Here is a 23,270-nt window from a genome sequence, read left to right on the forward strand (position 1 = left end):
TCAGCTAATATTGCCAATCTTGCTATTGACACCAGTAATAAGAAATCTCAATTACCTCAAGATGCTCAAAACCTTGTTGGAAAACTTCAGTATAATACCCTACCTCAAAGTGATCAACTCATAGTTCTCCTTCATCATATGCCCCACCTACTCAAATCAAACCATGTTTAACACCTGGATATGCTCAGAACTCATACATAGTCAACAGTTTCATAATGGTCCTGGTGGTAGAGATAGAGGTAGGATGGAGGAAGAACAGATTTGTTTGCCAAGTTTGTGGAAAAACTGGGCACCTTGCACTAAACTGTTACCATAGGGTGATGTTCACTTTACAGGACAACATTCTCCCTCTCCTGGTTTTACAAACAGTTCACCTAACTTCATACATAACTCTGGTTCTGCTAATATTGCTGGTTTCCAGATCCCATGAGTATAGCCAAAACAACTACTCACCCAGCCCATCATACTTACTCACAGAATGCTAATCGGACCTTCAGTACACTCTCCAGGAAACATTTCCTCAACACACAATAATGTCACATACATCCATCCTAATATTGGTTCTCCATCTAGTATAGGTCCTACAGGAGGGTAGAACCAGGCTTTATAACACAATCACACCCTATTTGCCTACCCCCGTAGCAATCAACTAATAGCTACACCTTCACTGTTCAGGATGCTGCGTGGTATATGGTTTGGAGCTACAGACCATGTGACCTCTGATTTTTGCACAATTGACAGCAAGCTCTAGCTACACTGGTGGTGAGCAGCTCCAAGTGGGTAATGGGAGTTTTATCTATTTCCCATAGGTTCAACTGTTACCTACTGCTTTCCAGTCTTTACACCTTAGGAATGTGTTATGTGTACCCACTATTACCAAAACTTGCTAGTGTGTCTAAGTGACTAGGGATAATCCTGTGTTTGTTGAGTTTTATACTAACTATTGTGGGTTAAGGACATAACCTCCAGGACAATTCTACTTCAAGGGGTAATTAAGGCTGGTCTGTATAACTTCAAGTTCCAGCTCAGTCATCTCTTCATTCCTCTCCAAGCTTGGCTGCCTCTTTTAATCCAAGCTTGCTAATAAACCTGATGTTTCTTTGTCTATCAGCTTACTAAGTCTAATAGTGTTACTTCAAATAATAAATCTGTTTTAGCTCCTATTTCGAATATGTTCATTCAGATTGTAATACTTAGTTTACTCATTTGAATAATGCATGCACTGAAACATTAATGACTAGCAATGTATCCAATTCTGATGCTGTAACTGTAAATAAAGTCATACTTTTGAATCTTTTCCTGTTCAAAAAACTGATATTATGTTATGGCACAATAGATTAGGACATCCTAACATTCAGCTTTTACTAAAATCCTTAAGGACTTGAATCTACCATATTCAGTCACAAATTCTGTTTCTTCGTCTAGCCTGCCAGTATGGTAAATTACACCAGTCCGTGATCCTAGGTCTACTTTTCAGGCCCTTAAGCACTTGATATCGTGTACTCTGACCTTTGGGGACCTTCTCCAGTACCTACACCTGAAGGTTTCAAATAATACATACAATTTGAGTGATCACAGTAGGTTTACATGGATTTTCCATTAAAAGCTAAGTCTGAAACCTATACAGATTTACAACAGTTTCATAAGTTAGTGAATGACAATTTGACACTACTCCAAATGTGATCAAACTGATTGGGGTGGGGAATATAGAAGTCTAGTACCTTACTTTAAAACTCATGGAATCATTTTAGGCACCCCTGTCCTCACACTCATCAACAAAATGGAAGGGTTGAGAGGAAACATAGACAAATTGTAGAACAAGGCTTGACTCTACTTGCCCAAGCTAGTAGCCTCTCAAATTTTGGTGGCATGCTTTCCAAACTGCCCCCAATCTCACAAATAGGCTGCTTCACCAGTGCTGTCTAATCAGTCACCTTTTCAGATATTGTTCATAAGAATCCCAATTATTATGATATTAAAGTGTTTGTTGTGCTGTATATCCCTTTCTTAGGCCATATAGCTCACACAAATTCAACTTCCATACTTCCAATGCACTTTCATTGGCTATAGTCTGCATCATAAAGGATACAAATGCTTAGATGTTTCTGGCAGGATTACATTTGCAAAGGTGCTAAATTGATGAACTTGATTTTCCTTTTAAACATTCCTGCCCTATTATTGTTCCTATTTCTTCTAATAACTCATCAAATCCTCCTCTTTATAATGCTTGGATGTACCTCTTCCATCCTTAAACTCCTCTCACAAACAGCCCACTAAATGTCTGTCCTCTGGTTGTTCGCCATACAATTTCAGTCTAATTCTCAGTCAACATTCTCACCTGAATCCATATCTCATATTTAGGTTCCCTTGCATCCAAAACAGAACACCAAACACAGCCCCAAACAGAGCACCAAACACAGCCCCAAACACAACAGGTCTTAGCTTCCCCTGCATCCAAATAGAACACCAAACACAGCCCCCAACACAGCAGGTCTTACCTTTCTACATCCAAAACAGAGCACCAAACACAGCCCCAAATACAGCCCATACCTTAATGTTTCTCCCATCTCTTCACCAAATCTCTCCCATCAATACTTCATTTGATACTGTTCCACTGGTAGTTGAGTTTATCTATCCTCAGCAGTTGTTCAGCAGAAAACATTCACCCCATGATCCAGGTCAAAGCTAGGGCACACAACACAGCTTTAGTAACCTCCTCCTATGGATTCTAAGGAACCAACTACAGTTACAGAGGCTCTTTCTCATCCATCTTGGAAAGCTGCAATGCAAGCTGAGTTTGATGCCGATGGCTAACCATACCGGGAATTAATTCCAGCCACTTTAGATATGCATACTGTCGGTTGTAAGTGGGTGTTAAGGTTAACATAATCCTGATGGCACTATTCAGAGGTTTAAAGCAAGGCTGGTAGCTAAGGGTTTCAGCAAACACCTGGGTTGATTACCTAGAAACCTTTAGTCCTGTTTTAAAATCCCCTACTATTAGAGTAATCTGGTTTTGGCTGTGAGTATGGTTGGGATATTCAGAAGTGGATGTTGATAATGCATCTCCAATAGAGATCTACGGAGCAAGTGTATATGGTTTAGCCTGAAGGGTTTGCTAGCTCAAAATTTCCCATCATGTATGTCGTTTAACCAAGGCTTTAATGGTCTTAAACAGGCCCCTAGGGCCTGGTTTGATAAGTTGAAAAAGGCATTTCTTGAATGGGGTTTTGTCCTCAATTGCTGATCCTAGCTGTTATTTACCAAAATAAGAACACCATATTGTACGTGTTAGTCTATGTGGGGACATTCTACTTACCGGTAATGATCCTCAATTGGTTCAAGAAACTGTTCAACACCTGAATACTCAGTTTGCCTTGAAAACATTAGGGTCTTTAAAATATTTTCTTGGTTTTGAAGTTTCGCGAGATGAATTTGGTCTCCATAGAGTCAAGAAAGATAGCTAAGGATCTCTGGTTTAAAACCATATGATTGACTGAATCCATGTTCTACACCTATGTCGGTGGTGCTAAACTCTCCTTGGATGATAGTGATCCTATGAAAATCCAGCCCTATACAGGAGCACTGTTGGTGCTCTCCAGTATCTTACTTTGTCCAAACCAGATATATTATGCAGTGAACAAATTGAGCTAATTTTTGAAGGCTCCCACCCAAAGCATTGGCAAGCCTGCAAGAGACTGCTCCGATACATTAAAGGACCATGAATTTTGGTCTCTTTTTTAGCAAAACACAGAGATTTAATTTAGAATGTTTTACGGATGCTGATTGGACCAGCAGTCTGCATGACAGAGATCGACCGGGGTGTGTGTTTTCCTGGGTAATATATACTGCAGTGGACTTCCGAAAACAGAAAGTGGGCTCTTTACCTCCACTGAAGCTGAGTATAGAGCATTGGCTCAAGGAGCTACTGAAATAACTTGGTTCTGCAACCTATTTACTGAAATTGGTCTCCCAATTAGTGAAGTTCCTGTTATATGGTGTGACAACCAAAGTGCAGGATCCTTAGCTCAAATCCTGTTTTTCACGGAAGAACTAAACACATTGAGTTGGATGCCTATGTGCGGGAACAAGTTACAACCAAAACTTAAAGTTCAGTATGTGTTACTGAATATCAGAAGGCTGATATATTTACTAAAGCTTCCCATGTCCAGGTTTGAAAATTTGAGGGATAATCTCACCATTCGAGCTGCTCCTGTCTCTCTTTCAAAATCACCTGCTGATATTTCAAAGTCACCTACTGATATACCTGCTAGGTGAATTGAATACTTTTGCTGATTTCTGGTTGAGCAGAGTTTTTTTAACTGAAGTGCTCATTGTTCTGGTTTGCTGAAGGTGACTGGAGGTGATATATTACTTTGTTTACTGAAAAATATATACTGGTGCTGGTTGTGTTTGACTGGAGGAGAGTAGTTGATATGTTTCTGGTTTGACTGGAGGGAATAATTGATATGTTTCTGATTGAGCGAGTTTTTTTTTAAGAACTGAAGTGCTCATTGTTCTGGTTTGCTGAAGGTGACTGGAGGTTTAATATTACTTTGTATACTGAAAAATATACTGGTGCTGGTTGTGTTTGACTGGAAGAGAGTAGTTGATATGTTTCGGTTTGACTGAGGAGAATAATTGATATGTTTGGTTGAGCAGAATTTTTCTGGTGTGCTGATTGATTTTTTTTATGCTGTTGATTGTTGGTGCTTTGACTGGAGGTGAGTGATTTGTTATTTTTGGTTGAAGTTTTTTTTTAGTTTAAGCGCTGCCTGATGTAGTATAATGGCGGATGAATGTTCTGTGTTGGATGAAAAGTTTGTGTTGTTCTGAGTTTGAGAGCTGCGACTGGTGCTGCTACGCTGGAGCATGAGCTGAATTTTTTTGAGAACTGTTGAATGAATGTTGTTGTGTGCTGCAGAATGAATGTGGCTGAGTGTTCTGGATTGGTGAATAAGTAAATAGAACTGAAGTGCTTATTGTTCTGGTTGCTGGATAAAATCAAATGGGCTGACATATTGTGGCTGGAAAGTTTTCAATGGTATTATGCTGCAGAATGGGTGTTTTGGTTGTTGGTGACAAAGGTTGCTGGTTGCTGAATGAATAAAATTGAGCTGTGGTGTGCTGAAAAAAAAAAAAAAAAAAAATCAAATTGGACTGATGATTATTGTGACTGGAGAGTTTACTGGTATTATGCTGCATGATGAATGTTTTTGGTTGCTCTGGTTTGCTGAATGAATAAATTGGGCTATTGATCATTATGGCTGGAAAGTTTTCAGTGGAGGTTGAGTTTACAAGGGAATGTTAGAATAAATCTGTAATTTCAGTTAGGCAAAGGCCAAATCTGTAATTCTAGTCTGACTAACCAGTTGACTTGTTGACTGGGGTCAGTTTGCTTTTTAACACACTTTTGTAACAGTATTCGTTAGTTACTTTTTGCACAGAAATATTCAGACTTATTTTCTCTCAGTTTCTCGCGTTTTCTCACACTTTCTTGGCACCTTTCTTAGCTACCTTTCTTTCAATTTCAAGCTCTCATTAAAATCAATCAGTATAAAATGAAACACTCACAACTCACATTTTGAAACACATCAAATTGATTAAGTACCCCTAAATCTTACTTCGTCTTCTATGTCTTTATAAATATACATATTTTATCTTCTAATATAATATTAGTGTACTATCTTTGAAGCTTGAACGTAGCACCACACTATCAAACCTAAGCATAACGTGGTCAGTCTACTATTGAATTCCCTTAAGCTAAATGTTTCTTGCCATTATCTTCATTTACCACTTTCGAGGATGACAATCAACTTTAATATAACAAGGTTCTACAAGAATTTATTTTGCTCAATTCTTAGAGTTTAGGTTAAATATTTGTCTGGCTCTTCATATGGGACATTTATCAACCTATTGAATAATTTTCCTTCATTGTTTATTCGTCTTAAATTTTGCCTAGTAGATCCTTCCTTATCTTCTACCATGGTGAGATTTGCTTCTTATATAACCCTATGCAAGAGTCACAGATAAAAAAATTAACTATCCTATTTCCACGCACATGACAAATCGTATCTCCTAAAGATAAATGTGGTAAAAGGAGAGTTTGTAATGTTTCTTGTGCTTTTTTGCCTATGCATTCTAGAAGTTAAATCAAATATTGATTCAAAAATTCAGTATCCATGATTATAAGATATTCAAACCAAGCTATTCCTTCTTTGCTAATAACTAACTCTAAAAATGATGCAATTAACCTAGTGCTAAAAACCATAAATTAAATGCTTTTTTTCCATATTGTTTGTCTTATGATTTTTAAGTGAAGATAAATAACAATAGTCTAAATTTATTTTATAAGAATAAACGTTACTCTATCCCTAGAGTTGACATTAAATAGTTATTGGTCTTCATATGAGACGTTAGTGAGCATATTAAAGGTATGTTCTACCCTGATGGTGCGTTTTCAACTTTGCCTAGTAGGTATTTATCTTCTGCTATAATGATATTTACATCATAGATAAATTAATTTAATAGTCCTAAGTAAAAAATAAATCTAATCTTACCTACAATAAACCTAACTTATTTTCTCTCCTAAAGAAATAATTATAATTTAGAGTAAGTAAGTGTTTATAGACTTTTAAGATAGCCGTCAATCTAAAGTCTTACTAAACTAATTCAAAAAAAAAGTTAACAAGATGCCTAATCGCAAAGCCTAAACATAAGGTGGCTATTCTACTATTGATTTCCCTTAAATTAAATGTTTATTATGTTCACTTACTACCTTTGAGTGATGTTAAATAAATGAAGCATACGACGTCGTTTAATAGGAAACAAAACACTGTCGTTTTGTTCATTATTCCAAATGAATCTCAGCCATCAACGATAAAGAGAATCCAACGGCTCAAATGCATTCAGAAGTCAACAGTATAAAAGGAGACTATTCACTCATTTGAGGGCAATCGAGTTTAGGTATTCGTTTCGTTTTCTCTGTAAAATTCGTTTGGTCTGGGTTAGGGTTTCATACTCATTCTGGGTTTCTTCTCTGTGTGAATCTATCTAGAGTTATATTTGAGGGCAGGGGTTCCTTGAAGGTTATAGAACACTCTAGGGTTTATTAGGATTTGCGGGATATAGGGAAGTGAGTGAGTGTTTGTTTTCTGGGAATATCAGTGAAGAAGATTCTTCTGTAAAGTGTAATCTTTGAGGAGATCAATACTAGTGCAGCGAGCTCCATATTCTGGGGTTCAACGTGGATGTAACTTGTTCTATATATATTATTAGATTTAAGGTTTCATTAGAAGAAACCCTAACCTATTTTCAGCCCTTGTACACACCACCCTCACCCCTTTTTCTCTCAAATTTCTTCACCAAATTCCAAAGGGAAATCATAGGATTTGCTTGGATTTTTTGTAGATTTTCAATCCTAAAGCATCCAAAGGTAAAATTCTAGCACAAGGTGTGTGATTAACATTCAAAGTTTTAAATTCTTATGGTTTTTATATGATATAGGTCCAAGAGGAAGAGACTTTTAGCAAATATCACACATTCAAAGTAAGTAAACCTAATTTTAGCCTTGATTTGAGCAAGACTTATGCAAAATGATTCTTGCATGTTTGTATGTGAGAATTGTTGATTATTTTTTATGTTGAATAATGTGTAATTTCCAACTATAAGAAGTAGTGTATGTATGTGATGAATTGGTAGAATTATAAAAGAATTAGTGATAGAATTTTGAAGTATAGAGAATTGTTGAAAACGGCCAAGTTTAATGCTATAGTTAGGGAGTTTTGCTCAAATTTTGATGGATTTAGAGAGATATGAAAGTGTAGCCAACTTAATAGTTGCATGTGCATATGAATTGTTTGATGAAAATCCAAAGAGAAAATGCATGCATCAGTTAGCTAAACCCTATTAAAGAAATTGTTAGAGAAATACAAGAATTGAGATAGAAAGATTATTTTGGGTTTAACCAAGTGTAAATTTTAATATTCAAAAGCGCATTTTGTTGTGCCAAAATTTAGAATATCACTTGATTATGTTAGTTCAATGAGAGATGGCCCTTAATGTTTGGTTCAAGTTACTTTAACTTTAACTACTTTCTGAATAGCATACTAGTTAAAGTGTTATTTTGATATGACATTGTTGATAATAGAAAATGGTAGAATATGTCATGACATATCAATATATCATAATGAATTCTATCAAAAAATGGGCTTAATCATGCTTATGATTTATTTATATATAACCTTGATTTGGTAAATAAAAATATTAAAGAAAATGTTAGCAAATAATGAGAAAAGAGAATGGTTTATAGATTCTTTTTTAAGCTAACATGCACATTTTATTTTCTCATTTACTAAAGAATGCAAGTGTAGAATTTACATAGCTTGGAAATTTATTTAGAAAAATGTATAGAATCTTACTCTATTCTCTTTCTACATGATATGTTAGAAGGTTGTTGCGATAGAGAACCCGTGAGTGACAGAGATGAAGAAAATTCTCACATGCATGCCACCGTCAAGCGACCTCAACATAGAAAAACAGCATTTGTATAGTCTGTCATCAGTGCATGTAGATGAGGACTGTACCTAGCAGAAAATATATACATGCACATCGCCATCAATGAGCAATCTCAGAACAACAGAACAGAATTAGTACAGTCCCTCAACAGTGCATGTAGATGAAGATTGTACCCAGAAAGAATTTCAAAATACACTCACACAACCAGGGTTTCAAATCTATGCCTCAACCTAATCCGATCGACAAACCAGAATAGAATACAGAAAAGAAAAGAAAGAAGCAGAATAAGAAACAGAAAACAGAAAAGAAAAGAAAGAAATACAACATAAGAGACAAAAAAACAAAAAAGAAAAGAAAGTTTATTCTCAGAAAAGTTTATTATTCTGCATATTTATTATGCTACTTGCATGATTTAGCATTTCTTATGTACTCGAAGATGTACAATTTTATTAATTGTCTTTGCACATTGGTAAGTAGCAAATTATAATATCATAAAAGAATGCAGAATATTAGAAAAGAATGCAACATATCAAAAAAAATTAAGTGAGACAAGGAAAATCAGAATATAAGTAACGGAGGAAAAACAGTAGTGCAATTTGGTTTATTTACTGAACAATTAGTGCTCACTTCATTATTTTACTGTTTTGCAGGTACTAGATGATTTACAGCCGTGTGGAACGTCAAGAAGCAAAGGAGTTTTGGCAGCACTGTCCAAGACTATTTTATACTTATTAAAGTATATCAATTATTTTGTGTATATATTTATATGAATGAAAATTAGAACTTTCAGATTTGACATTATATACCTATATGTATATATGTTTACAAAAATTGTTTAATAGATTTTGTCATATATTTCTCAAAGAATTACTAGCTAGAGAGAATATTACATACATTCTTTAAGTATAGTCAAATATTGATTCTCTAATTCTATATCTATGACTATATGATTTCACGCATGATTGTGACCTTTGGTTTCTATATAATTTATGTAAGATAATCTCTAATGAGATTTTATCTAACGAGTAATCCTACCTCTTAAAGATTAATCTAGCAAAAGGATAGTTTGTCATACTCCCTATGCATTCTTTAAGTGCAATCAAATATTGATTCTCTAATTCTATATCTATGACTATATTATTTCACACATGATTGTGAAGTCTTCTTGTATATTCTAGCAAAAACCTAAGATCAAAAATTTGTAATTGACCTACTTTTTTTAATGATATAGCCAAAGGTGTTGTCTAATCTTTACTAAATCTATCCTATCCTACATTGTATTCCAAACATATAGGATTACCAACAATCTAAAGTCATTCCTCTTACAATATTCAACTAAGTTATTGGTTCATTGCTAGTAACTAAATCTAAAGATGATGCAATTAACCTAGTGCTAAATTCCTATAAACTGAATTTTTTTTTCAATATTGTCTATCATGTGAAATTTAAGTGAAGACAAATACCAATAGCTTAAATTTGTGTTTTATAAAAAAATAATATTACTCTATCCAAAGATTTTAGGTTACATAGTTGTTGATCTTCAAATGAGACATCAGTGAGCCTATTAAAGGTTTCTTCTGCTCTGATAGTTTGTCTTCAACCTTGCCTAGTGGGTCTTTATCTTCTGCTATAATGATATTTGCATATTAGTAGCAAAGCCTAAATATAATATGGTTATTCTATGATCTGATTTCCCTTAAGCTAAATGTTTCATATGTTTACTTACTACCTCTAAATAACAACAATAACCTTTAATCTAAATTGATTCTACATGAATTTGTTTTTATCAATACCTAGTTTTTAAGTTAAATATTAACTTTTTTTTCTTATAAACCGTTTATCAACCTATTCAAGGACTTCACTAGTTATTTTATTAAACATTTTCTGGTAAAGTTTGTCTTAATATTCTACTATGGTGACCTTTGGTTTCTATATAATTTATGTAAGATAATCTTGAATGAGATTTTATCTAACAAATAATCCTACGTCCTAAAGATTAATCTGGGAAAATGATAGTTTGTCATATTCCCTATACATTGTTTAAGTACAATCAAATATTGATTCTCTAATTCTATATCTATGACTATATTATTTCACATTGTGAAGTCTTCTTGTATATTCTAGAAAAAACCTAAGATCAAATATTTGTAATTGACCTACTTTTTTTAATGATATAGCCAAAGGTGTTCTCTAACCTTCTCTAAATCTATCATATCCTACATTGTATTCCAAACTTGTAGGAATTCCTCTTACAGTATTCAAACTAAGCTATTGCTTCTGTGCTGGTAACTAAATCTAAACATAATGCAATTAACCTAGTGCTAAATTCTCATAAACTGAATGTTTTTTTCAACATTGTTTGTCATATGAATTTTAAGTGAAGGTAAATATCAATAGTCTAAATGTGTTTTATAAGAATAAATGTCACTCTATACATAGTTGTTGATCATATGAGACGTCAACAAGCCAATTAAATGTTTCTTCTGCTCTAATGTTTCTTCTAAAACCTTGCCTAGCAGGTCTTCACCTTTTGCAATAATGATATTTACAACCTAGTATCAAAGCCTAATATAATATGGCTATTCTACTATTTGACTTCCCTCAAACTAAATGTTTCTCATGTTCACTAACTATCTTTGATTAACAACAATAACCTTTAATCTAAACCGACTCTACATGAATTTGTTTTTATCAACTCCAAGCTTTTTAAGTTAAATTTTAATTTTTTTTCTTATAAAATGTTTATCAACCTATTCAAGACTTCACCAATTATTTATTAAACTTTTTCCAGTAAATTCATCTCAATATTCTACCATGGTGAACTTTGGTTTCTATATAACTTATGTAAGATAATCTCGAATGAGATTTTAACTAACGAGTAATTCTACCTCCTAAAGATTAATCTGATAAAATGATAATTTATCATATTCCCTATGCATTTTGGCCTATGCATTCTTTAAGTACAATCATATATTGATTCTCTAATTCTAAATCTATGACTATATTATTTCATTCATTATTGTGAAGTCTTCTTATGTATTCTAGTAAAACCTAAGATCAAAAATTTGTAATTGACCTACTTTTCATAATAATATAGCCAAAGGTGTTGTCTAATCTTCTCTAAATCTATCCTATCCTACATTATATTCCAAACTTATAGGATTGCCACCGATCTAAAGTCATTTCTCTTACAATATTTAACTAAGCTATTGCTTCTTTGCTAGTAACTAAATCTAAAGATAATGCAATTAACCTATAAACTGCATGTTTTTTTAAATATTGCCTATCATGTGAATTTTAAGTGAAAACAAATACCAATATCCTAAATTTGTGTTTTATAAAAGACAATGTTACTCTATCCCTATAATTTAGGTTACATAGTTGTTGATCTTCATATGAAGCATTAGTGGGTCTTTATCTTCTGCTATAATGATATTTGCATACTAGTAGCAAAACCCAAATATAATATGGTTATTCTATGAGCTGGTTTCTCTTAAGCGAAATGTTTCTTATGTTCACTTACTACCTCCGAGTAACAACAATAACTTTAATCTAAACTGATTCTACATGAATTTGTTTTTACCAATTCTTAGTTTTTAAGTTATATATTAGTCTTTTTTTTCTTATAAAACATTTATCAACATATTCAAGGACTTCACTAGCTATTTTATTAAACTTTTTCTGGTAAAATTCATCTTAATATTCTACCATGGTGACCTTTGGATTCTATATAATTTATGTAAGATAATCTCGAATGAAATTTTATCTAACAAGTAATCATACCTCCTAAAGATTAATCTAGCAAAAGGATAGTTTGTCTTGTCCCCTATGCATTTTCACCTATGCATTCTTTAAGTACAATCAAATGTTGATTCTCTAATTTTATATCTATGACTATATTATTTCACACCTGATTGTGAAGTCTTCTTGTATATTCTAGCAAAAACCTAAGATCAAAAATTTGTAATTGATTTATTTTTCTTAATGATATAGCCCAAGGTGTTCTCTAATCTTCTCTAAATTTGTCCTACCCTATATTGTTAACTAAACTTTTAGAATTGTCACCAATCTAAAGTCATTTCTTTTACAATATTCAAACTAAGCTATTGTTTCTTTGCTAGTAACTACATCTGAAGATGATGCAATTATTCTAGTGCTAAATTCATATAAACTGAATGCATTTTTTTAATAATGTCTATCATGTGAATTTTAAGTGAAAACAAATACCAATAGCCTAAATTTGTGTTTTACAAAAAGCGATGTTACTCTATCCCTAGATTTTAGGTTACATAGTTGTTGATCTTCATATGAGACATCAATGAGCCTATTTTCTTCATCTATGATGGTTCGTCTTCAACCTTGCCTAGCGGGTCTTTATCTTCTGCTATAATTATATTTGCACACTAGTAGCAAAGCTTAAATATAATATGGTTATTTTACGATCGAATTTCCCTTAAAACTAAATGTTTCTTATGTTCACTTGCTACCTATGAGTAACAACAATATATAACATTTAATCTAAATTGATTCTACATGAATTTGTTTTTACCAATTCCTAGTTTTTAAGTTAAATATTAGTCTTTTTTTTTTCTTATAAAATGCTTATAAACCTATTCAAGGACTTCACCCATTATTTATTAAACTTTTCCCAATAAATTCATCTCAATATTCTACTATAACCTTTGGTTTCTATATAAATTACATAAGATAATCTCAAATAAGAATTTATCTAACACAAGTAATAGTATCTCCTAAAGATTAATCTAGCAAAAGGATAGTTTGTCATTTTCCCTTTACATTTTCACCAATGCATTCTTTAAGTATAATCAAATATTTATTTTCTAATTCTATATCTATGAATATAAGATCTTACACATGATTGTGAAGTCTTCTTGTAGAATCTAGGAAAAACCGAAGATTAAAAATTTGTAATAAGACCTACTTTTCTTAATGTTATGCCAAAGGGGTTCTCAAATCTTCTCTAAATCTATCTTGTCCTAAATTGTATTACAAAATTATAGGATAGCCACCAATCTAAAGTCATTCCTCTTACACTATTCAAACTAAGCTATTGCTTCTTTGTTAGTAACTAAATCTAAACATAATGCAATTAACCTAGTGATAAATTCCCATAACTAAATGTTTTTTTTTTTTTTCAATGTTGTTTTTCATATGAATTATTAAGTGAAGACAAATACCAATAGTCTAAATTTGTTTTTTAAGAATAAATGTTACTCTATCCCTGGATTTTAGATTAAAAAATTGTTGACCTTTATATGAGACCTTAATGAGCCTAATAAAGGTTTCTTCTACTCTGTTCGTCTTCAACTTTGCCTAGTAGGTCTTTATCTTCTGCTATTATGACATTTGCCTACTATATAAATTACTTCGATTGTCCTAAGTAAAATATAAATCTAATCGTACCAAGATAAATAAAACTTATTTTATCTCCTAAAGAAAATAACTATAACCTAAAGTAAGTTTGTGTCTATAGACTTATAAGATAGCTATTATTCTAAAGTCTTACTAAACTATAACATAAATAAGTTAACAAGTTTCCTAGAAGTAAAGCCTAACTATAGTGTTGTTATTCTACTATTGATTTCCGTTAAGCTAAATGTCTCTTCTGTTCGCTTACTACCTTTGAGTGACAATCATAACCTTTAGTCTAAATTGATTCTATATGAATTTGTTTTTCTCAATTCCTAGTTAAGTTAAATATTCATCCTTTTTTCAACGTTCATCAAGCTATCCAAGGAATTCACTTGTTAATTTTCTTAAACTTTGTCCAGTAAATTTGTCTTAATATTCTACAATGGTGACCTTTGGTTCCTATTAACTTACGTAACATAATCTCAATTAAGATTTTAACTAATCCTACTTGCGGTACACATAATTAATCCTACCTCCCAATAATACGGCAAAAGAGCAATTTTTCATTTTTCTTAGGACTTTTCACCTATGCATTCTAGAAGTTTAATCAAATATTGATTTATTAATTCTGCATCTAAGACTGTAGATCTCACAAAACATTTGTGAAGTCTCCTAGTATAATCGATCAAAACCCTAAGATCAAAACTTTGTAATTGACATAATTTTCTTAATGTTACAGCCTAAGGTATTCTCTAATCTACTTTATATCTATATTATCCCAAATCGTATTGCAAGCTTATAGGATTGCCACCAATCTAAAGTCATTTCTCTCACAATATTCAAACTAAGCTATAGCTTCTTTGCTAGTAACTAAATCTAAACATGATGCAATTCACGTATTGTTATGTTCCCATGAACAAAATAAAGACAGCATCAAGAAGAAACAAACCGCAAGAGTTCGAAAGGCATCATACATTCCAAGCATCTGAAAATCACACAGCTCCTCCAGAAACTGGAAGACATAAATGCCAACTTTAGAATATTAAAATGAAAAACGTATTAGTTAAATCTTTATTCTTGAGTGTGAAGGGGCATTTGGATGATTTAAAAAAATGTGACTTTGGTTGCATTTCTATAACGAGTAATAATAAAAACAGAAAAATCAGTAAGAAGTTAAGGAAACTCATATTTGTCTAGATTAAAATTTGAGGAAATGGAAGAGGTTAGAAACATGAAAATCCTGCCTAGTAGCAAGAAGGATACAGAAAGAACATACAAAGTCTCTGGTTCAGTTTATCAGCACGTAGAACCCTTGTTTTAACTGCCATCATAACATATATCCAGGTCAAACACAAACAAAGCAAAAGGGATCCATAATCCAATTCTAAATAACAATAAGGACAGTTTTTCCTCCCTTACCTGATTTGCTTCATAACTCGTAGCCACTAAAAAGATGGAACTGCAGAGAAAAAAGGATAGGCAATGGACATCCGATGCAGAAGAGAAGTATGTGTATCTCTTCCATCAGCATTGATGTATTTCCATCTTTATCATTCCATTGCACATAAAATGTACATCACAGTATAAAGACAACTTTCAAACTGGTTAGTAATCAGTAAAAGCCATCACCAAATTTCCTTGCTTCACTTGAAACATAAAAAATGTAAATTGAAGTAACACAGCTAGTCAAAAGAGTTAATGAGGTATGTGAGGTAATAAACAGCATATTTAATAGAAAAAATTTACAAAAACATTACTACTTGATCAAGAAAACAGTTCAATCACAATATATATACAGAGCCAAACTATTTCATGTCCATACCTCACAGAGAAGGCAACTAACTGCTTTTTGCCTTGAAAGCTTTTTAAGTGCCCATTGAGACGAACATACATTCCATCTCTATTTCAAAGTTGAAAAAAATCAGAAGAGCATTTTGATGTTATAGCATATAATCATGGCATAAATCATAAATAAAACTTGCAAAACTTGACAATATAAAAATAGAAACAGACAAAAAATTAAAGAAAAAGTCTCACTCCACAGCCTCAATTTCCTTTGTGTCGAAAACCTCGCTTGCCCTATTAAAATAATTGAGCATAAATCAAAACTAAAAATACGCATGATTTGAAGTGGAATTAAAATTTTCTGGAATACATATAGGCATTGTTCACTTTGTGTTTTTTCTCCCCTGAAAGCATCAATTACATTGACTTATACTCCAAGAAGAAAAACAGCATTTCAGAAGTTCTAACTAAATAACAAAAGCATACATCAACTACATTTATATTGCAAATCATATATTACCATCTTTTGCATACAATTCGCCCAGTTCCATCATCTAGAGTGAAAGTAACATCAGAAGCCCTTTCTTCTTTGCTGAACACTATTCCAACCAACGTAACCTAGATCAACACTATTATTTAAAAAAAATGATAAATCCCACTATATATCTCCGATATTAAAACTAAATTCTCAAGCGTTTTATATATTCATAATATGTAAAGTGTCATGAGAGGGTCACAGGATTAGTACATTGGTGACCTCTGAGCCGTTGACCACAAAATTTGATTTGTCATCACCCGACTGCGAAGCTTCACTTATAAGCTTCACTGTCAATGGTGATAAAACAGAGGCTACAATTGTGGATGAAGACTCGGAAGCTACAGCTCAGTAATACTCTGGCATGATAGCAAAATATGGAAACAAATCAGTAGTTAAAGGCTTGCGTGATAACAGCCATGATCTGGTGAAATCTTGTAATTAATGTTAGCATGATTATAGCATTGTTTATAGCAGTTTACAATGTAACCATTATTTTGTAAAGATTATAAATACAGAGTATCACAGCCTGTTGTAGGTGTGACGAATTTCCCTACTCCTCTGCTTTTAATTTTTCTTCTTGGTATCAGAGCATAACAATGTCTTCCGCTTCGTTGAATGTTAGTAACTTTGTCACTCTCAGGCTTCGACCTGAAAACTACCCATTATGGCGTGAGCAAGTGCTTGCACTTGCTGAAAGTCAAGAGATTACAGATTTTCTCACAGGAGAAAAACCATGCCCAGTTGCTGTACTTCCAGCACTTGATGGTAACAACCCAACTGCTAATCCAGCATACAAAAACTGGAAAACAGCAGATCGTCTACTCAGAGGGTGGATTATTGGCACTCTTGCAGAAGAGGCACTCAGCCATGTTATTGGTCTTGATACCTCTACACAAGTTTGGGTAGCACTCAAGGAAGCGTATGCCCAGTCTTCTCAAGAAAGACAATTTCAATTGAATCAGCAACTCACGTATATGAAGAAAACTCAGGAAGTGCCTCTCAACGAATATATTCGAAAGTTCAAAGAGGTATGTGACAGCCTTGCTGCCATTGGGCACATGGTTGCTGACAAAAACAAAGTTTTTTCATTGCTTACAGGACTTGGTGCACGCTATGAACCCTTCACTACATCAATGCTTAAACCACCAATGCCATCCTATAATTAGGTAATTCCTTTACTGCAAAGCTATGAAACAAGGCTGAATCTTCACTCTCCTGAATCGTCTCAATATACTACCTTTTATGCTGACAAAAATGTCCCCAAATATGCACCCAAAAATCCCAAACCCACCAACAATTTTTCCTCCAAAGGAAGAGGCTTCATCCTTGCTAATCAGCCCAACAAAAACTTCAGCAATGGCTCTTCTTCAAACGCATCTCGTCGAGAGAATCACAGGGACATCACCTGTCAGATTTGTGGCAAGAAAGGACACCCTGCTATCCGTTGCTGGTATAGGTTCAATCATTCTATTCAACCAGACAACTTGCCTCAAGCATTCACAGCCTTGCAACTTAATTCTGAGGCACACCATGAGGAATGGACATCAGATACTGGCGCATCAGTACATATGACTTCTAATGAAGGTAACCTATATAATCTCAGACCTTATACTAGTAATGATCATGTTATGTTAGGAAATGGGGAATTTCTAAAAGTAACTCATACTGGTGATGCACTACTCGGGTTTGGACAGTCTGCTATTGTTCTAAGAAATGTTCTTCTTGTACCTGAGTTAGAAAGGAGTCTATTATCTATTGGAGAACTCACATCTGATTATTTAGTAACTTGTGAATTTTCTAATAATGATTTTGTGATTAAGGACAAGTTGACACAACAGGTGCTGATGAGGGGGCTTAAAAGGGGTAATTTGTATGCAATTCGAGCACCTCCAGTGGCTTTGTTCTCTTCTAGATTTCGGGTTGCTTCAGAAGACATCTGGCACCAACGTCTCGGGCATGTTCAAGCTGCTGCAGTGGCTCATCTTCGAAACAAAGCATTAATAAGGACTATTTCCAATAAAGACAATTCCATATGTGAGAGTTGTCAATTAGGAAAATTATCTAAATTGTCTTTTTCTTTATCTGAATCAAAAACTTTTGCACCTTTTGAGAAAGTTCATATTGATTTATGGGGACCTGCTCCTCTTACCTCTTTGCATCAGTTTCGGTTTATGCTGCTATAGTTGATGATTTCACAAAGTTTGTATGGTTAATTCCATTAAAGCAAAAATCAAACTTCTATGATCAATTCATTCTCTTTGAAAAGTTTGTACAGAGACAATTTGTTGGCCTTATTAAGATAATTTAGACAGATGGGGGAGGAGAATTTGTTAATCACATATTCAAAACACATCTTCAAAATTCAAGAATCAAACATCAACTATCATGTCCTTATACACCTGAGCAGAATGGTATGGTTGAAAGAAGGCATCGGGTAATTAGAGAACTCAGCATTACTATGTTAATTCATGCCAATGTTCCTAAAATTTTCTGGGTTGAAGCTTTTACCACTGCAATGATTCTAATCAGTCGTGTTCCAACAACCACACTACAATGGGACTCACCCTTCTATCGGTTGTATGGCAAGAATCCTGATTATTCCTCCTTAAGAGTTTTTGGCTCAAGGTGTTTCCCATACATATGGGACTCTAAGAAGGATAAATTTGATAACAAATCACTACCATGCGTGTTTATGGGTTACAGTGATAGACACAAAGGTTACAATTGTTATTCTCCATCAACCAAAAGGTTTTATGTTTCCAGACATGTGATCTTTAATGAATCATCTTTACCTTACAAAAATTTCAATGTTCTCTTTGACACAGCTGCTGGAATACAACCAATAACCTTTCGAGAATTTGACTCATGGTCTATTTCCTCTTGTGAGCACTCAGATCATTTCACTCAACCTACAGAAGAAGCACCACTACTAACACCAAATGCTCAACTCAAAACAACAATCACTATAGGTGATCTTGTGTCGGGTTCACATTCAATCACTGCTGATAATCCCTCTCAGTCCACTGCCACTGAACACTTTGAGGAACCCAATTCTGTTGTTGACAATACTACTTCTGTCTCCACAATTGCTCCAACTTCTCAAAACTCTGGAAGCAATCCTCATTCCATGATTACACGCAGTCAGGTGGGAGTTCGAAAACCAAACTCCAAGTATGCACTTCTCCATGACTTTGATTCAATACCAAAGGAACCAAGGTCTCTTAAATCTGCTCTCTCACACTCTAGATGGAAACAAGCAATGGTTGATGAACTTGCTGCTCTACAACAACAAAAAACATGGAACTTGGTGCCTCGTACAACATCAATGAATGTTGTTGGATCCCGATGGGTTTACAAAGTAAAACTCAAAGCTGATGGCAACGTGGAACGTCTCAAAGCGAGATTAGTTGCTAAAGGGTATAATCAATTACCTGGGATTGATTTTACTGAAACCTATTCACCTATTGTGAAGCCAGGAACTATTCGGTTGATCTTATCCATTACAACTGTAAAAAAGTGGGATATCATACAACTTGATGTAAAAAATGCTTTCTTGCATGGGTTTCTAATCGAGGAGGTATTCATGGAGCAACCCCCAGGTTTTAAAGACTCAAATTTTCCAGATTCAGTTTGTCATTTGAACAAAGCAATCTATGGACTTAAACAAGCTCCAAGAGCTTGGTTTGACAGATTCAGCTCCTACCTTCTACAATACGGTTTTCAATGCAGCACCACTGATCCAAGTCTATTTATTTGCCATTCCGATCAAGGCACTTTGGTTCTCTTACTTTACGTTGATGATATTATATTAATAGGTTCCTCTTTGAGTTTAATACAGGATTTCATCAACAAATTACATGTAGAATTTGCAATGAAAGATCTCGGAGTCCTCCATTATTTTTTGGGAATTCAAGTTTCGACCGTTTCAACTAGGTTGTTTTTACAACAAACCAAGTATGTTGTCGACATCCTGGAACGCAGTGGGATGCATGAATCAAAACCTATCAAAACCCCACTGTGTACCAAAACCAAACCTGACCCTGATTCCCCTTTGCATCCCGATCCTCATGCATATCGATCTCTGGTGGGAGCCCTTCAATACTTAACCTTGACACGGCCAGACCTCTCTTTTAGTGTGAATTATGTCTCCCAATTTATGCATGCGCCTACTAAGTCACATTTTGGTTTGGTAAGATGAATTCTACGCTATGTCAAAGGGATAATTAATCTTGGTCTTCATATACAAGCTTCCAGTTCTCTTGATCTTTATGGATTCTCAGACTCTGATTGGGCTAGGTGCAACGTCACTAGGAGATCAACAATTAGTTATTGTACCTACTTAGGAAGCAACATCATTTCATGGTGCTCAAAGAAGCAAGCAACAGTCTCAAGGTCAAGTTCTGAAGCTGAATATAGAGCACTTGCTCAAGCAGTAGCTGAAATTATGTGGCTCACTTTCATCCTTCATGATCTGGATGTTCCCCTATCTCAAGCTCCAATTCTGTTCTGTGATAATATGAGTTCACTGTTCATGACAATTAATCCAGTATTCCATGCAAGAAGCAAGCATATTGAAGTGGATTACCATTATATCAGGGAACGTGTGTCACTCGGGTTACTTGTTACCAAACACAGTCTCAAATTGCCAATGTCTTCACAAAACCTCAACTAAAACCAGCTTTAGAATTGCTACGTGACAAATTGTGCATTTCAACAATGCTCAATTTGAGGGGGGATGATAAAATAGAGGCTACAATTATGGATGAAGACTTGGAAGCTACAGCTCAGCAATACTCTGGCATGATAGCAAAATATGGAAACAAATCAGTAGATAAAGGCTTGCGTGATAACAGCCATGATCTGGTGAAATCTGGTGAAATCTTGTAATTAATGTTAGCATGATTATAGCATTGTTTATAGCAGTTTACAATGTAACCATTATTTTGTAAAGATTATAAATACATAGTATCACAACCTATTGCAGGTGTGACGAATTTCCCAACTCCTCTGCTTTTAATTGTGGATGAAGACTCTTCCTTTGGAGGAAAAATTGTTGGTGGGTTTGGGATTTTTGGGTGCATATTTGGGGACATTTTTGTCAACATAAAAGGCAGTATATTGAGACGATTCAGGAGAGTGAAGATTCAGCCTTGTTTCATAGCTTTGCAGTAGAGAAATTACCTCATTATAGGATGGCATTGGTGGTTTAAGCATTGATGTAGTGAAGGGTTCATAGCGTGCACCAAGTCCTATAAGCAATGAAAAAACTTTGTTTTTGTCAGCAACCATGTGCCCAATGGCAGCAAGGCTGTCACATACCTCTTTGAACTTTCGAATATATTCGTTGAGAGGCACTTCCTGGGTTTTCTTCATATACGTGAGTTGCTGATTCAATTGAAATTGTCTTTCTTGAGAAGACTGGGCATACGCTTCCTTGAGTGCTGCCCAAACTTATGCAGAGGTATCAAGACCAATAACATGGCTGAGTGCCTCTTCTACAAGAGTGCCAATAATCCACCCTCTGAGTAGACGATCTGCTGTTTTCCAGTTTTTGTATGCTGGATTAGCGGTTGGGTTGTTACCATCAAGTGCTGGAAGTACAGCAGCTGGGCATGGTTTTTCTCCTGTGAGAAAATATGTAAGCTCTTGACTTTCAGCAAGTGCAAGCACTTGCTCACACCATAATGGGTAGTTTTCAGGTCGAAGCCTGAGAGTGACAAAGTTACTAACATTCAACGAAGCGGAAGACATTGTTATGCTCTGATACCAAGAAGAAAAATTAAAAGCAGAGGAGTTAGGAAATTTGTCACACCTGCAACAGGCTGTGATACTCTGTATTTATAATCTTTACAAAATAATGGTTACATTGTAAACTGCAAAAGATCAAACAATAAAAGCTCCATAATTGGTCTATTTCATTACAGTTTATCAGCAATCAGATAATTAAACAAAACCTAAAACATGTAAAGAGAGCCTCGACAAGATCTCTCCTTTGATTAACATATTATCGAGCACTAAATAGTCAACAAGCTATGATTAATTCAATGTTCTCGAATTTCATAAACCAAGCAACAAGTGTAAGAAATAATAAACACAAACACATAATTGAAGAGTAAAAACTTACTCTCGCTGCTGAAGGATTGGAAACCGCTAGCTGAGACTGAGAAGGCATGAATCCGCCGCCGGAGAAGGCGGAGGTCGCGTCAAATTGGATGCTTGAAAACATTCTGAATATCAGAGCACGAAATTCTTTTAGTTTGAGGAATTAAAATTCTTTGATGGTTTTAGGGTTTTTCCCGCCAATTGGCTTTAAATTTCCCGTGTGTGATTTGGGCTGGGCTATAGTTAGTCCAGCCCTTCTTCCTTCATGGGATCTGGTAAATCGTTCCAAATCTAGTACGGGATGGATCTTTTTTATTTTTTATTTAGGTTCAAATTTCATAGTAAATTTATGAACAACTAATAATAAATATTTTTCAGTAAATTCTAAAAATTGTTTCACCATCTTGGATTATTGCGACAAATTTGACTGTCTAATACGGTTCAGTAAAATACCAATTAGATTAAATTAAGGGATATTACTTAATTACCCATAATTTTTACCAAATAGAATGACTAACTTCCACTACCGTAAACCAGATTAACCAACTAATTTAATTTATTACCATCATATCCCTCTTTACATACACTCTACACTTCTCCCTAGGGGTGTGCAAGAATTTAGGGTAGATTCAGTACCCAAGGTTTTGGTTCATACCCACAATCGAGCCTATAAGGGTCGGTTTGGTTCTCAAAAATTAGAACCAGGAATCAAACTAAATTAAATTTTTATAAAAATATGGGGACCATTTGAAAATTTGATGATTCAATTAAACAAGCAAAAAAGGAAAACGCAAAATTCAATCTACGATTTGCAGAAGCCCTAAGTTTAGTTCCATATAAAGAACGCCATTGAGCTTCACGAAGCAAAGCCTCTAACGATTAGATGTGTTCCATGGAGTAAGCAGAAGAATCTGAGGCTCAAATGGGGTTGTTTTTGTTATTAGATGGGGAGGAA

At 34.4% G+C, this 23,270-nt stretch overlaps 1 protein-coding gene across 1 annotated transcript; it reads right to left on the minus strand.

Annotated features, from left to right (window-relative positions):
* Positions 1 to 1,606: 1,606 nt before the first annotated feature.
* On the minus strand, positions 1,607 to 22,439 carry LOC116137521 (replication protein A 32 kDa subunit A-like). The gene is made up of 9 exons (XM_031423224.1): positions 22,313 to 22,439; positions 16,424 to 16,551; positions 16,196 to 16,293; positions 15,928 to 15,969; positions 15,713 to 15,790; positions 15,310 to 15,349; positions 14,840 to 14,902; positions 2,339 to 2,448; positions 1,607 to 1,619 (listed from the first exon to the last, which is right to left on the minus strand). The coding sequence occupies exons 1-9, from the start codon at positions 22,437 to 22,439 to the stop codon at positions 1,607 to 1,609; spliced, it is 699 nt and encodes a 232-aa protein (XP_031279084.1).
* Positions 22,440 to 23,270: the final 831 nt, after the last annotated feature.

This window comes from Pistacia vera, unplaced genomic scaffold (genome assembly GCF_008641045.1).
Source record: "Pistacia vera cultivar Batoury unplaced genomic scaffold, PisVer_v2 Contig329, whole genome shotgun sequence".
In the NCBI taxonomy this organism is placed as follows: domain Eukaryota; kingdom Viridiplantae; phylum Streptophyta; class Magnoliopsida; order Sapindales; family Anacardiaceae; genus Pistacia; species Pistacia vera.